Source organism: Bidens hawaiensis, unplaced genomic scaffold (genome assembly GCF_021521415.1).
Source record: "Bidens hawaiensis isolate Kalapana, Puna unplaced genomic scaffold, B.hawaiensis_p1.1 tig00017459_1, whole genome shotgun sequence".
NCBI classification, from domain to species: Eukaryota; Viridiplantae; Streptophyta; class Magnoliopsida; order Asterales; family Asteraceae; genus Bidens; species Bidens hawaiensis.
In genome coordinates this window covers 212,650-228,967 of record NW_027492641.1, presented here as the reverse complement: position 1 = coordinate 228,967, position 16,318 = coordinate 212,650, and the positions used below count along the sequence as shown (strand labels likewise).

General features: G+C 33.5%; 1 protein-coding gene across 2 annotated transcripts; it reads right to left on the bottom strand.

Moving 5' to 3' along the window:
• Window positions 1–1,512: 1,512 nt before the first annotated feature.
• Window positions 1,513–5,838, bottom strand: LOC143553950 (uncharacterized). Of its 2 annotated transcripts, XM_077043834.1 has the most exons (8): window positions 5,463–5,838; window positions 5,313–5,388; window positions 3,579–3,705; window positions 3,307–3,424; window positions 2,573–2,664; window positions 2,423–2,492; window positions 2,251–2,333; window positions 1,513–2,162 (listed from the first exon to the last, which is right to left on the bottom strand). In XM_077043834.1, the coding sequence occupies exons 1-8, from the start codon at window positions 5,748–5,750 to the stop codon at window positions 2,078–2,080; spliced, it is 939 nt and encodes a 312-aa protein (XP_076899949.1). In that variant the 5' UTR covers window positions 5,751–5,838; the 3' UTR covers window positions 1,513–2,077. The 2 variants fall into 2 exon arrangements, with proteins under 2 accessions (XP_076899949.1, XP_076899948.1); XM_077043833.1 differs by having other exon boundaries at window positions 1,513–2,333.
• Between the last annotated feature and the right edge of the window lie 10,480 nt (window positions 5,839–16,318).

Below are 16,318 nucleotides of genomic sequence, written 5' to 3'. Positions count from 1 at the left end.
CAACTGCCTTTTCTAGTATGATTGTAAATGTAAACATAGATTGGAAAAGAAGATATTGTATTTTTCAAATAAAACAATCTTATCATCATATCGCAGTTGTACCTAGACGTGCACAAAAAAACCGGTTCCGGAACTTAACTGGTGGAACTGAACCGGAACCGGTTCCAGTTCCAACCCGGTTGATACAATACCCGGTTTGGGTATTTTTGTACCCGAAAATCGTACCCGGTTCTTCTATTTGTATGTCAGTATCAGTTCCAACCCGGTTCTTAATTGGAACCGGTTCGGTTCGTACCTGGAAAAACCGGTTCCGACGGGTTTTTTTTGAAGGGTCAAACAAAAGTCAAACTAGCCGTTGGAACCGGTTCCAACGGTAATATAGCCGTTGGAACCGGTTTTTTAGACACCAATTAGCCGTTGGAACCGGTTCCAACGGTAATATAGCCGTTGGAACCGGTTTTTTTGAGACAATAGATCCGACGTCAGTTCCAACGGTGTTATCTATGCGAATAAAACTAACTCCCGAGTCTCTAGAGGTTTGCATTTGCCTAAAGGACCATTTGGATGCGGTGGATGCTTTAAGAAACTTCGAGCAATATTTGCAACGTGCCAACTCATGTGAGTCGGTCATGAGACACAAATCATAATGAACCCAAACATCGGGGCATCTTGTTGTTTTGATCACCATAACAACGTCATCATTAGTTGCCATTTGTTGTCGGTTTAAGGTTAATTGTGGTTTGGAGTGTGTTTTATAGTTTTGGAATTGGTTTAACAAGTACTCAAGCAAACCTTGCTATTTATAGTAAGAAAATAACCTATTTGTAGTTAAAAAACCGGTTCCTAACGGCTACAATATTTAAATTTCAAAAAAAACCGGTGGAACCGGTTTTTACGTAAAAACCGGTTCCGGTTCATACCCTACCCGGTTCTTAAAAGTTAGCATATCTGGGCATCGGTTCTGGTCGGGAACCGAACCGGTTCTTGATTGGAACCAGTTCCATTTTACAACCCGGTGTGAAAAAACCGGTTTCGAACCGGTTCGGGTTTTCCAGTTGAACCCGATTTGTGCACGTCTAGTTGTACCTATCATCCACTGAGTGAGTGCTTTACATCCATACTTTGATGTCTACAATACAATACAAATCACAGACCCACAAACTTATCATCATATGTTTTCGCAGACCGTCCTTGCATAAGCATGTTGTTTTTTCTTGCACTTCTGGTCACAAGGCCACTCAGTTTAAAATAATATCAAACAGGCAGTTCAAGTTTCTAGAAGTACAGGCGGGTATTCGAATTCAAATGGGATTTGACCTGCTCCACTGTATGCTATGCTGCCACCAAAGACAACGAGCACTGCTATCATCCATGCTAAAATTAACAAACCATGATACAAAATAACAGTATCCACTTACAGAACCTAGAACCTCCTCATTGCATTTTACAAGCAGATCTACCTGTAACCAAACTTTACCTTGCGTGAAACAGAAAGCAGTTAATCCCTCCTTCGCATACACAAACATACGTTCCCTGATACAGTGCCTTAAGTTAGATTGTTATATATCAGCAACAGACCAAATTATGGCCTTGCTTTTATGTAGTTATGTACCACTTGAACCTTTTAATATTTTATGCGCTCTAAACTCACACATGAGATGAGATGAGATGAGATGCCAATGACATGAAATGAGCCCCTTTGCTATCCCTTTCTTTTTATGCACACAGAACACAAAAAACAGTAATGAAATGAATGGAAACATGAAAACTGCTAAATGGATAGAGAGCACAAAAGCAAATGATACTACAAACTGATGCAACAACATAATCATATCCACCCTAAATAAGTTAACAAAGCATTCTGAAATGATGCTTAATGCATGTCTTGGGTACACTATCATATGACTAAATTATATGCTCACACCAATGAACCAACTCTCTCCAAATACATGCAAGTGATGCTAATGCAAAACTCTGACTTTTAAGATATAATGGAAGCATGCACAGCAGCCATATGAGAACTAGTAGTAGTATGTTCTTATGTCAGAGCATGGAGAACAGAGTACCCCCCTTCCAATTACTGGTAAGTAATAGCTGCTGGTGATCCATTTGACCCAGGGTAGCCACCGTCCTTCCTTTTCCCAAACGGATTCTTTGAATATGTTTTCTGAGGTTAAAGAAAATGCATCTGAAAGAAGGCAAATCTCAATAACACATTCAATTAGTACAGACAAAAAGAAACAAGGATATTGTATCCGCATGCCAACGGAACCAGAACTAGGGATGACAGCGCCCTGCAAGCTATGATGTACGTTTGTTGCACTGTTCACATCCTGTGGAAATATAGAGTTACCAAAAAAAAGGTAATCAGCAAATCAGAGCTTCTTGGAAAATAAACTAACAAAGAGAAACAAAATTTAACCTCAAACTCAATAAAGCAAACGGTGTGTCTTTCCTGTCGCAAGACCTTCATTTGCTTAAAACCAGGCTGCCTGCAAAAGAGGAAATGTTCAGAAAAATAAACAAAAGGATTTAAAGCCTTGTTTTAATAGTTACAAGAGAAACTTCTTACATGCTGAAGAGTCCTCTTAGCTCTTCTTCATTTATATTTTCCCCAAGATTTCCGATAAACAAGGTATTGCAAGGAGGATTATCTTTTGTGTTCTGAAAATCAAAACATATATATATATATATATATATATATATATATATATATATATATATATATATATATATATATATATATATGTGAGCACCGGTAGACAATAAGTGAGACAAATGTTGGAAGAAAAAGCGCAACTAAATTATTAGTAGTACAAATACATGAAAACAAGCCAGCAGCTTTGTATTACTAGTACAAAAACAGGATGCATACTATTCCACACAACAAAGATGCAGCTGAATCTTAAGATGAGAAGAAAGTTCTGTACCAGTGTACTATGGATGCAAACAAAACATTAAGACCAACTACAAGGCACAAAATAAATGAATTCTCACACAAAGTAAGTAAACAATGCAACACAAATCAAAGACAGGCATAAAAACTGACTGAATAGTCATGCGATCACAAATGGAAACAACTAATAGAGATCTAAATAACAATATATAACAAACATAAAAAAAAGAACAAAGTTAGTGAATATGATGAAAAGATTGGAAGTTGGGACGACACATGTAATGTAACAAATAATATCAGCAAAAAAATCAAAAGCCTGAAGAGACTGTTCTGACCCATAGCTAAATTACATGTTATCATTTATCAATATCAAGAATGCAAGAGAACCAACAAATGCATACAACTATCACCTGAACTGGCATATAACTGCTAGGTGCAGGTACAGGAGTGGCAGGAGGAGGAGGCATAGGTACTTGGGAAATAGGATAGGCTCCATAAGGATCATACGGTGAAGGTGGGGCCATATACCTGATGCGAAGTATGTAAAGATTATTAGGCATAAAAAAATAAAAATCAGCTTAAAAAGAAATTCCACTTCAGCACAATGAACCAATTGCCTAAGGCCTAAGCAAAATCTTTTTCAAAAAAATGAAACAAGACTTGGGCGCAGATATGAACTAACCCATGTGGACCCCAAACAGGTGCGGGTGGAGGATGAAAAGGGGATGGACTTGAGAAACCAGTGTGTGTATAGTCTCCTGTTCGCAGTCGTTTACTTGGATCAAAAGAATTTGGATCAGATACTATTCCTGCAGATCAACAGAAGTTTAGTAAAAGCCAACACAGCCATGTTATAAGAGAAATATATTAACTGTAGTCCTATACAATTAGAGAACGAGCAAATTGCTTAATAAACTGAAGAAAAAAAATTACCATTTAACCCCAATAAACAAAACACGCCCATACCAAATGAATACTTTACTTCCCTGGCCAACTCAGATTAAATACCAACTTTTATTACTTCATAACGGACACTTTATAACGCGTTTTTACAGTAGTAATTATCTCGCAAAAGGAGTATTCAAAATTTCTATGGGAAAAAAAAAAGAAAACTTTATTAGCTTATATAAAATGTTAATTAGCAAACCCAGGTGTTCTGCATTTAGAATTGGAAATGAAGGTATACGAACTAGCACAGTATTAAATTGCCATTGTGTAGAATTAAATTAACCTACAGATAGCTCAGACATGCCCCGGAGCCATTGATTATAATAAACAGAAAATTAATTTAACTATAAGATAAGTTTTTATTTAGTGTGTGCTTAATCGGTTATTCGTGAACAGACCCTAAAAAGGTTACTTGTCCTACAAATATCAGGATTAAAATCTATCAGATTATAAATATGAAATTATGGTTGTAATTCATTGTATGCTTTATTTGAATATTGGTTTATGTCAACGGAGAGTTGCTTTACCTCTCGAAATCGAAAGTAAACCATGGAGGATTCGGTCTATCTCTCAATATAGATCATTCTATTTGTCTCTTCTAATTACGGTTCGTTTTCTTCCTATTATCAAGCCAGTTCATATCACTAGTCCATGACAGTAGATAGGTAGTTAAAATGTGAGAAAAAGAAACAACTAAGGTGAAGTCGTAGGAGTCAACAGCATGTGTCTACAAAACTATGAGTTAGTAACAATGCAAGGAAAATCAGAAAATAGGAATTTGGGGAAAGATAAGACTATGAACATGCATGAATTACAGTAAGAGCGATACAAAAACTGTTGAGATTATAAGACAGTTAGAAAATAACCAATATAGTCATGGGAAATGTAGTAGTGGATGTTATAAAGTGCATATCTCCATGACAAGGCTTGATGATTCTATCATAGTTAAACCTTAACAAGTCCAGAAGAGATTAGAGTTTATGGAGATCTCAATCAAGTAATAACTATGTAGGTTTTACAGGTATGGTATTGAGGATCAATATATTGAAATAAGTAGTAGCTTTAAATTTGTTACAAGTTACAACAAACCAATTAAATAAATGATTTTCCCATCATAAGTCAAAGCCTCTAATAGAAGTCAAAACTTAAGCATCTAACCGAAAAACTTTGCTCTTACAATAACTCAGGAAAGAAAGTTGTAAATTAGTACTCAACGAGCAACCTGATATATAAACTAGCCAGAATAAAAGCTAAAAAATTATAGGGCTGGAGCAAATATGGAGAGGTACAATGCGGATTTTGATGACCATTGAGACTTTTATTCTACAATAGGTTAAACTGAAACAATAAAGATCCCTATAGGGGTGTGACGTGATGAGTCTTCTAGTTATACTAATAGCATGATCATATATTCTTCTATGTGTCTAGAACTTAGTTTATGCTCTAAAGTGATTAAAAGAAAACTTACCCCTTTTCACAAACAGGTTTTTCTTAGCCATTTCCGTGTGCAGGACCGACTTCGACTCCGCATCGAAAACCATATCCTAAACCAAAAAACACAACAACCAATTCACATAATTCATCTATAACAATCATAATAATAAGGCAAATAGTTAACCTGAAGAGCGTCTCTAGCGGCTAATGCGAAATGCGGGGCAGAGAAAAGAGCAAAGCCCATCGGAACCTCGCCTTTGAAGTTAACCTGTGAGGCTTCGTAGCCAGGCAACCATCTCATCAAGTTATGCAATTCTCTCTCCTTGACGTCCTCCGGCAGACCGGAAACGAAGATCGTCCGGACCTCGTCACCGGATAATGACATCGGAGAATGGTGGACCACCGGAGGAGATGGAGCTGGGGCAGGTGGCCATTGGGGGTGATGGTATTGGTGCATTCCATTGCCGGCCATTTGATGGTTGGATTGGATCTATGGATATGAATATGATTATGAATGAAACCCTAGGTATCGAGAAATGAAAGAAAGTCGGACCGGAAAGGGAGTTGATCCCGAATTGATACCGTACCCGGTTCGATATCGGTACCATTTGGTTATATCATTAGAGTATTTGACGGGTATTTGATTATTATGAGTTTTGTTCTTTAATAAAATCTAAAAAGTAAAGTCGCGATGTGCACAAAAGAATATCGACAAGCGTTTTACGTTGATAGAAAAACCATAAAAACAAATACCGATGTTGTTCGGTCAGAATCGGCTCAGTTCGTCATGGAATAGTGTTGGTACTCATATGGCTTATGATACCAAGAAAATACTTTATTTTGAATATAACTTTGTTTTCAAGAAATATTATATCAGAAAGTCAAGAGAGAATAGTTAAATACAACTGCGGAAATTATGATAAAGAATATTGTTATCGGTACCGGTAGGAATATGTTTCGTTTTGTCACAATACAAGTACGGTACTGTCACTCGTATAGCTTACAATACAAAATTCGACTGAGTATTAAACAAATTTTATGTTGGATTGTCAAGGAAAGATAATTACATACATTATTTGTTTTTTTTAAGTTAACAAATGTAATTATTCTTTTTTTTTCTTTTCAAAGCAAACTTAATGAAAACAAACACACTCGGCATGCAAACAGCTAACCCAGGCCCATCCCATTTATCTTGAAACTAGTCAGATACATTTAAAGGTTGGGTATAGACCATCCTCATTCACAAACTAACCCAAACCAATCTTTAATTATAAAATTAACTAGGCCATTGACCAGTGTACGACACGTGTGGAAATTTATAAATCATGTAAAAACCGCAATTAATATAAAATGATAAAATAGGTTGTCATATAGTTGGAATGGGTACATGATATTTAGTTGTTAATAATACCGGTAAAAAAAATTGATTATCAAACATAACTTTCAACAAAATTAACATCCTTTATACAATTATTTGATAGATAATCCAAAGTTCAAAATGAAAAATTCTTAACTACTAAATAGTTCCTTATAAACCACATTAGTACTTTTGTTTGTAACTTTACCGTCTTTGTCTAATATAAGCATTTTAACACCATTTCTACTATTCACTCGTGAAATTCCCTATGCAATTGCTTCTTTGGTATTTATCGTGACAACTAATAAATATAAAAACAGAAGAATGGTTATAAAAATATTTGGTATAACCTATGAAATAAAGTATGAATACATGTACTTTATCCAAAAAGTAAATGAATAGAAAAAAGTAGCATGTGTTATTTGAGTTTGTACTTATAGAACCTTGTTTAGTAGTTGGCGGTTCATTTTCTTCTCCAACGTTTAATCGATTAACATTAAACGATGTGATTTGACAAGTAACTGCATAGTTAATTGTTATTAGAATAAAATAAGTAAAAAGTTTATTAAACTTAACATATTTTAAAAACAAATTATTTTCTATACTAACGTATGTTAGATTTTGTAAAATATTAAAAAAATGGTTATGTAATATGTTAATGTAATTATAAAGGTATTTGGTTGTTAAAAATGAAACATATAAAAATAAAACGAAAATATACAAAATAACAATCTTAATTCTTCTAGTTCGTTATATTTTAAACGAATCAAACTCTGATTCGTGTGACGTCTTATTCGCTAAGCTAGTTCGTGATTCCAATTTGTAATCATTTTGACATGTTTTTTTGTTGTTAATATAAGTATACGTTTTTAACATAGTAATAGGTTAAAATGAGTATCTACATTTTTTGGTGTATGTTCAATTTTGTAAAATACATAGCGCATAGCAAAAAATATATTTACTTAAAATTAACATTTATAGTATATCTCATAACTTGGTGTAAATATTATAATTGAATCCAACAAAATAATAAATAAAATATAAATATATGAAAACGTATTAATGAATAGCCATTTTAAAATATTGCCGTTTGATATGATACTCAATGGTTCTTTTTCCGTTGACACTGCACGTTTTCAAAAAACAAAATATAATATAACATTTAGAGAGTAAACAAATAAAATAAAATGACTAACCGTTTATATTATTTCTCTTATTGGAAGAGGATGACTCAAAAACATTACGTTTCATGGATCTTGAAGACATCTAAAATAAAATGTAATAAGGCTTACATACCAACAAATAGGAAACACTAAACATGTTGACAATAAAAACATATATAGGATGGCGAATGATTATATTTATTTAACAAAGGATTTAACTTCAAAAAAAATAAACATACATACCTTTGTCTACTACAAAAGTATAATATCGGTTAACTTAAAACGACATGAAGAACTTCAAAATCCTGCATCTTAAACTTCATAAGCAACCAAGTATGAACATTGACATATTGTGTTTTAATTTATAGTGTGTCAAATGTTACTCAACAAAATGTATTGAATATATAGTGTTTAAGTTTACATATATTAGGGGAAGACTAAGCTATTTATTTGCCAAAAGTTATGTCTTTCTTGTACACAAAGACTATATGAAATAAGTTAAGGTGTAATTTGTTTTACCAAATTAACATAATATTAAAGTGATTTTAAGTGATTAAAAAAATCAAAAAATTAAACACCGATTGGGTCGTATTGCCATATTTTGAAAATCAAATCTAACTTTTCTATTTTTGTACATGTTCAAAAATGAAAAAATGAAATGACTTTAATTTCGAAGGGACTCTAATATAGAATTAATATATCTATATGTATTTCTAACTTTAATTTAGACGCGTTAATTAACCATTACGTAAATTATACGTTTTATACGTTAACAGAATATGGGTCAACAACTTTATTAAACATTTACACATATAAAATAAACGTCTAATAAGTAATCAATAATTTAGACCCATTAACAAAATCCACTCTTTGATTTATTAAATGGTTGAGTGAGTTAATACTATTTAAAATTTGTCCAAATTGATAAGTTACAAATCCACATTTAATGATAAATTTAAATACTTCCAATGAATCCATATTCTTAAAACATGAATGGTAAACAGGTCGTGGTTTATACGATGCATTGAATGGTTTAAAAAAATATTTTTTTAGAATTATTATGTTGTGAAGAAAAATAGAGAAGTTGTTAATATAAGTGGAATGAATTGAAAATGACCAATAGGAAAATGTCATGTGGACTTAAACTAAATTCTTTTAATAGTATAGGTAGATTATGATGAATGAATGAATAAAAAGTATATTTAAAATTTGTCCAAAATGATAAGTTACAAATCCACATTTAATGATAAATTTAAATACTTCCAATGAATCCATATTCTTAAAACATGAATGGTAAACAGGTCGTGGTTTATACGATGCATTGAATGGTTTAAAAAAATATTTTTTTAGAATTATTATGTTGTGAAGAAAAATAGAGAAGTTGTTAATATAAGTGGAATGAATTGAAAATGACCAATAGGAAAATGTCATGTGGACTTAAACTAAATTCTTTTAATAGTATAGGTAGATTATGATGAATGAATGAATAAAAAGTATGTTGTTAAATAATATTAACCTCTTAATAGTCAAATTATGAAACATCGAAATTAGTTTATTTGAATTGGTTTTTATATTAACTTTACTAAATTGTGATATTTTAATGGAATGTGGTTGTATTTATTAACAATGGAAATAAGTCTATTAGTATAATTTGATACATATTTTGTGCGTTATTTTTATATAGGCAATACCCAGTTAACTAACGAATCCAAAAATTGAATATAATAAATATTTGAATATTTAAGGTTGTTTGAACTTTTTAAAATAGAAATATGTTTATTTCTCTAATTCCATACAATGTTTGTGCCTTAATTTTTGAAACATAATAATCAATGTGATTGACTAAAGACTTCATGAGTTACTATTTTATTTAATATCACAACATTAACATTAATATATGAATTGAATAGTTTACATTTAAATAATATTGTTTACTTTTGAGTTATTTAATTACTAAGAAAATTTGAGAAGACTTAGGTAGTGTTTGGTAGACAGGAATGGAAGGTGGAATGAAATGAGTCATTTCAAAGGAATGAAAAGAATTATGTTTGGTTGTCATGTGGTAATGGACTGAACCATTCCATAATAAATGAAATTTCTTCTAAATATAGATTTTCATTCTTTAAGGAGTAGGTGTTTGTTTCTCATTCCTTTAAGAAATGGAATCATCATCAACAACAACAACAATAATATTATGATTATTATTGTCACACCCCGACCAAATACGGCGGAACATGCGGGGTGCAACGTGATTGGACAAATACACAAGACACTATTTAAAGTGACAATATTTAATCAACTCATTTATTTCATAAATCAATAATCAACGCATCTTGTTCACACAAACAATTTGAATACAAGTAACAATTATATTGTTCGTTTTACTGATACCCTAATGGTCTTGGTAACGTTTTCATCAAGTCCTCGAGTCAACAAAAGTCAAACTTGTAACATTTCATAAAATAAAGTTTTTCAACACAAAGGTTGGTGAGCAATTCATAAGTTTGAGCATATACAAAGTAATAAAAAGCCACAAAACTTGTATACAAAATAATAAATAAAAGCTATAAACTTGGATAAAATAATTATCGCTAAACAAGTTAGAGACAGCTAGCTATAAGGGGATGTCAAATAGTCTATGATTTTATTGACAATTGCTAAACACATGTAACATCCCGAATTTTCTAAAAATAATATTTAATATATTATTTATTTATGATGGAAAAGTTTACTTGAGTTAGTAGAGAATTAATAAAATAATAAGGATGGAAGGATAAGTAGGCTAATTTGATGGAGTTAATTATGGATCAAAAAGGAAAGATGGGTCTTAGATCCATGGGCTTAAGGGAGTATAACTACCCCTTAAAACCCTAATCCTTTCCATTTTCATACATCTCTAGACCATAGCCTCCACCATCAAAACACACACTTAATTCAATTCCCGTTTTTGAGAAAACCACCCACAATGACACAAAGATTCCTGGAGATCTAGCCGTCGGATTGGTCCCAAATTTTAACTGAGTATTCACGGTATATAAATGAAGATTCCCACCGATTAGATCTTCGATCAGAAGTCAGGAAGTACGGTTTTTATCAGCAAAACCGTAGCATCTCAAAATGAAGATTTTCGGCCACTGTTACACTATTCCGGCGACTGTAGTGGCGGGTTCCGGTGAAGGTGAGCTGATGGGTTTGTAGATCGGGACGAGACGGTTCCGTGGCCGCTTAAATCACTCAAATCGGAGTTCGTTTGATATGGTTTTGAGCATCTCGAGTGATTTCAAACAAAAACCTCAAAGGTACGTTTTTGTTAAAAAAGTTTACTTTTCATGAACGGATTTACATGAAAATTGGTAGAATGATAGATCGGGTCTAGACAAATCGTAAAGTTGCAAACTTGAAGATTAAAATGGACTTAACGAACTCATGGTTATGAACGGCTCGCTTAAAATAAACTTTAGATATAGTATTGAACGTTTTAAACCTAAAGGTCCAAACTTTATGCTTTTCCGGGCCGAGTTTTACCCGATATCGATCATGGGAATGTTCACGGGGTTGGTTAATATCATATCAAGGGGTTACATGTTAAAACGAAGATGATTATGAGGGTTAAGAAAAAACCCGTAGCTGCTGCTGTAACTTCGCCTGCGGCTAAGTTCGCCTGCAGACAAGTTCGCCAAGATAACTTCGCCTGCAGCTGAGTTTGTCTGTAGATAAGTTCGCCATGCTTAAGTTCGCTTACATACAACTTCGCCTAATGCCAAGTTCGCCTAATGTCAAGTTCGCCTGATGTTAAGTTCGCTTATATTTAAGTTCGCTTATATCTAAGTTCGCTTATATCTAAGTTCGCTTATATAAAAACCCGGATACATGGCGACTTGTTTATGTAGACATATATGTGTACACACGTGATGTATGCATTGTTAGGACTAAAGAGATGAAACACATTAAAGTTAAAATAAAGGGGAAACCATAAAAATGATAAGTAAAAGTAAGCTAATACTAGGCAACTAGATTAGATCAGACGAGTATTGATACGTGTAACTTATACAGTCAGCCGAGCTCAGTTAAAGAAGGGATTAACAACTATCGGAGATAGAAGCAGAGTTCAGGTGAGTTTCTAGCCCCACTCCTTGTTATGTTTTTCGGGGTTGTGTGCATACTCGATGTGATTAGTTAATACACTTACCTTAAGTGGTAAGTGTATGCCATATATGATATATGTGATAGATATGAATGATTGATTGTTGGTACGTGAACGATCTTCGGATATTGCGCTTACGTTCAGGTTGTAAATAAAGATAGGAATGATATATATGGATGATGTATGATCATTATGAATGAATGCTTGTCGGGGCGTGAACGATCTTCGGATATTGCACGTACCAACAAGGAGTATCATTGTTAAATGAATGATGTGAAGAACACCTAGAGTGTTCTTATGCTATGATGTATTTATTGTATATGCGAAGTAAGTGCATGCAAGTACAAGAATGGTATGTGAGTTCTACGTCCGACGTAGTAAGTTAGGATGGCGAATCCCTCTAAGTTCTGTTGGACATAGACTTGGCAGGTGATGGCGTAGTTAAGGACTGTGGGCCTTATACGTGATATAGATGATATATGTCAACGTAGATAAGGACAGTGGGCCTTATACGTGTTATAGGTATAGACGTCAACGTAGATAAGGACTGCGGACCTTATACGTATTGTAGATAGGCGTCAGCACGGGAAAGGACTGTGGACCTTATACGTGCTATATTTGTGTTGTGGTAGCATAGGAGAGGACTGCGGACTTCGTACGTGCTATGGTTTAGGTTGCAGCATAGGAAAGGACTGTGGACCTTACACGTGCTGTATTTGTGTTGTGGTAGCATATGGGAGGACTGCGGACCTCGTACGTGCTATGGTTTAGGATTGCAACATAGGAAAGGACTGAGGACCTTGTACGTGTTGTTAATATAGGATGGTATATGGAAGGACTGCGGACCTTTCACGTACCATAATTTGTGAACATAGGTAAGGACTGCGGACCTTTTACGTGTTCACAACCTTGAGTACAGGTATAGACAGCGGACTATGAACGTACTCTCGGTAGTTTGAGGTTAGTGATTGTAGATATGTATGCATGTATGGTAATAGGGTAATTGATTAAGTATGGATATGTATATTCGGATATGTATGTATGTATGTATGTATGATATACGTATGTATTGTGTGTCGCCTGATTAACTAGAACTCACTCAGCGTAGCTGAATTTTAGTATGCACACAGGTATACACGTTTATCGAGATGGCATGAGGATGACACATGGCATGGATTGAGCGGCTGACATTTGAAGATAGAAGAAATGATGTTTTAAATATGGGGTTTTACGTTATGGTTTTAAGGGAAAGATTGAATGTTTCGTAATAAATGGTTGATGTTTTATATTCCGCGGAAGGTTTTAATAAACTCTGATTTGTAGAACTGTGTTTATGAGTAAATCCGACGCTAAAGTAGGGCTACCGGGAACGGAGCCTTACAACACATTAGCACCACCTAGCTACAAGGGGTTGCCAAGTAGTCTAGGATTTTTATAGTTATCGTTAATTGCATTACGTTAACGACACCTTGCCATGAGGGGTTGCCAAATGGTATAGGATTTATAGTTCCACCATCCAAAAGCGATAAACACATAGACAAATAAGCATAGAACACCAAATCAAGCAATTATTCAAGTAAGTATACAATCACGTTTGTGGGTTTAAAGATTCAAGTAAATAAAGCATTTAGTTTGATAAGTATGAAATGTCACCCCAAAACGAAAGATGGAAAAAGGGGTATGAAAATACTCACCTCAATTGACGAAACGAGAACTAATAAATGATTGACAAATAAAGGAAGCTCGAACGGTAAACGAACAGATCCGAATTGAATCGATAAACACCTTAACTAAAATAAATAATATAATATATATATTAATGAACTTGAAACCATAATGAAACTATATTGGAAACATTGAACGAGGAGGTTCGGTTTAAAATCGGATTACGGTTAGTTTGTTAACGATTAGGGACTCGTACTTAATTGATAATTTAAATAAAAATAATATTATTTTATTAGGGCTTTTAAATAACTAAACCAATATGAAATAGAAACAAGACGGGTTTAATTTAAGAGTTAGGTTTTATAAAAATGAATAGATAATAAAGTTTATAATAATATTATTAATAATAAGGATATAAATGATAATAATGATTTTAGAATAAGTTATATATATATATATATATATATATATATATATATAAGACAAAGATGATAATAATACACAGTAATACTACCAACTGAGAATTGTTTTTAAAACTAATAATAGTAGTAGTAATAATAAATATAATAATTATTACTTTATTGTTGAAAACGTTATTAGTAGATTTATAAGTTTTAATAATAATAATTATACGTGTCACATTAATAATAACTAATACTTATAATGTTTTAATAATATTAGTATTAGTGATAAAAAGATATAACCTGAGTGACGATGACGTTAAATGGTAACTATGCCCGACATGGGTTTCGATTTAATAAAACAAGTAGATAATATTAACAATTTTAGATTTTAATAATATTCCTTAATAATCATAATAATAATGATAATAATCATAATAATAATAATAATCTATTATTATGAAAATAATGATAATAATAATTATTTTGTTAAAAGATAATAATAACAATAATAGTAGTGATAATAATAATATTAAATATTATCTTGTTAATAATAATAATAATAATAATAAATATTATCTTGTTAATAATAATAATAATAGTAATAGTAATAATAATAATAAATATTATCTTGTTAATAATAATAATAACCTTTATGTATTTATGTTAATACTAATAGTAATAATAAATTTATTAAGTATAAAAAGAAACAATACCAACACCGACCTAGGATGAGACCCGAACCCGAGACCTCTAGTTTAATAACTAATGTACCCACCAACCGAACCAAGATAACAATTTGTTAAACAAACTCAAAGTTAAACCCACAATTGTTAATTTACCTATTAGTCGTTCACGGGGTCGTCGGAGAAAGGTTGCCGGCGACGTACCGGAAAGACGAACCGGAGAGAAAGAGAGTGAGAGAGAGGGAGAGAGAGAGATACGAAGAGAGAGAGCGAGAGGGAGAAAGAGCCGACAGGGAGAGAGAGCCGAGAGGGAGAGAGAGACGCGGAGAGAGAAGAGAAAGAGAGAGAGAGAGAGAGAGAAGCGGAGAGCATCCAGGGGCCACGACAGTACACGGTGGTCAGGGATCGCCGGAAAACGGCTAGGGGAAGAGGAGTGTGCGGCCGGAGGTGTGGGTTTACTGGGCTTCGGCTGCCGGAGAAACCAAGAGAGGGAGGAGGGAAGTGGTGGTGGTGCGGTAGGAGGTGGTGGCCGGAAAATCGGGCTCGCCGGAGCCGATTCTGGTCGCCAGAAACGGCGCCGGAAAATAGGGAGAAAGAGATGGCGGCTGTGCATGTATGTTGGTTTAGGGTTTTCTTTTTTTAAGTGGTATATATATATGTTTTACATAATTACAGAAATGGCCCACCAAGTTTCAGTTATGGTTTAATACGAGTTTAAAGGTTTCCAAAGCTTATAACGAGTTTACGAAAGTCATTTTTAAACCCCTTATGTTTTTCTTAACAACACTATATTATGACAAACATCGGTTTGTTTAAGATCGAAGTCTATGTTAATATTATATAAAAACTAAATAAGGTTCTAAAAATGTCGAATCGATTTGACAAAAATAAAAGTTTACAAAACTAATATAACTCGAGACCCAAATTTGACGAATGTCACAGTATCACCAACTTTTTGGAAATTTCGTCCCGAAATTAAAAGAAAATAGAAAAATAATTACTAACGAATATTGCCTTTAGTAACATAATTGTAAGAAAAACTTTTAACAAAATGATAATGTAAAATCAATGGATGACTCGAAAACGCCACAAATGAGATCATAATAAAGACACTTATATATAGGAAGTACCAACGGCGTATCCACCATGCCCTTATCATAACTCGCATTTCTACCGTCTTCCCGCTATCATCCTCGGACCTGAGTTATCACACACAAGTGTACTTACTATGGCTTCCATACGGGGATTTCGATAATTAAGTGTGCACCCATAAATATTTAGATCGTCGTATGGTCCACATGGTTCGTCTCATTGCGTGGTTTAAAAGACATATCTATTTTGAAATCTTAAACATTTGAAACTTGCATAAATCTGTTGAATTTTAATAATGAGACATCTGATAGAAGGAAATGAGAAATCCAATAAAGGAAACGAGAATCCAAAAACTGAAAGTGAGAAACCCGAAATGTGAGTACATGAGATAAGGGTAAACTACGTTAAAATTTCAATAATGTCGTGCAATGAGTTTCATACGTGTACAAACTTGAGGTTATGGGTAATTGAGAATAAAATTACGTGAAATCACGAGAATGAGGTGAGTTTCTTTGGGTGACGCATATGTGTA

Coding starts and splice junctions, on each gene's coding strand:
- LOC143553950 (XM_077043833.1), bottom strand. CDS start 5,750: ATGGCCGGCAATGGAATGCACCAATACCATCACCCCCAATGGCCACCT. Junction 5,389..5,462: donor CCGCTAGAGACGCTCTTCAG/GTTAACTATTTG, acceptor TTTTTGGTTTAG/GATATGGTTTTCGATGCGGA. Junction 2,665..3,306: donor GCAGTTATATGCCAGTTCAG/GTGATAGTTGTA, acceptor TTTGATTTTCAG/AACACAAAAGATAATCCTCC.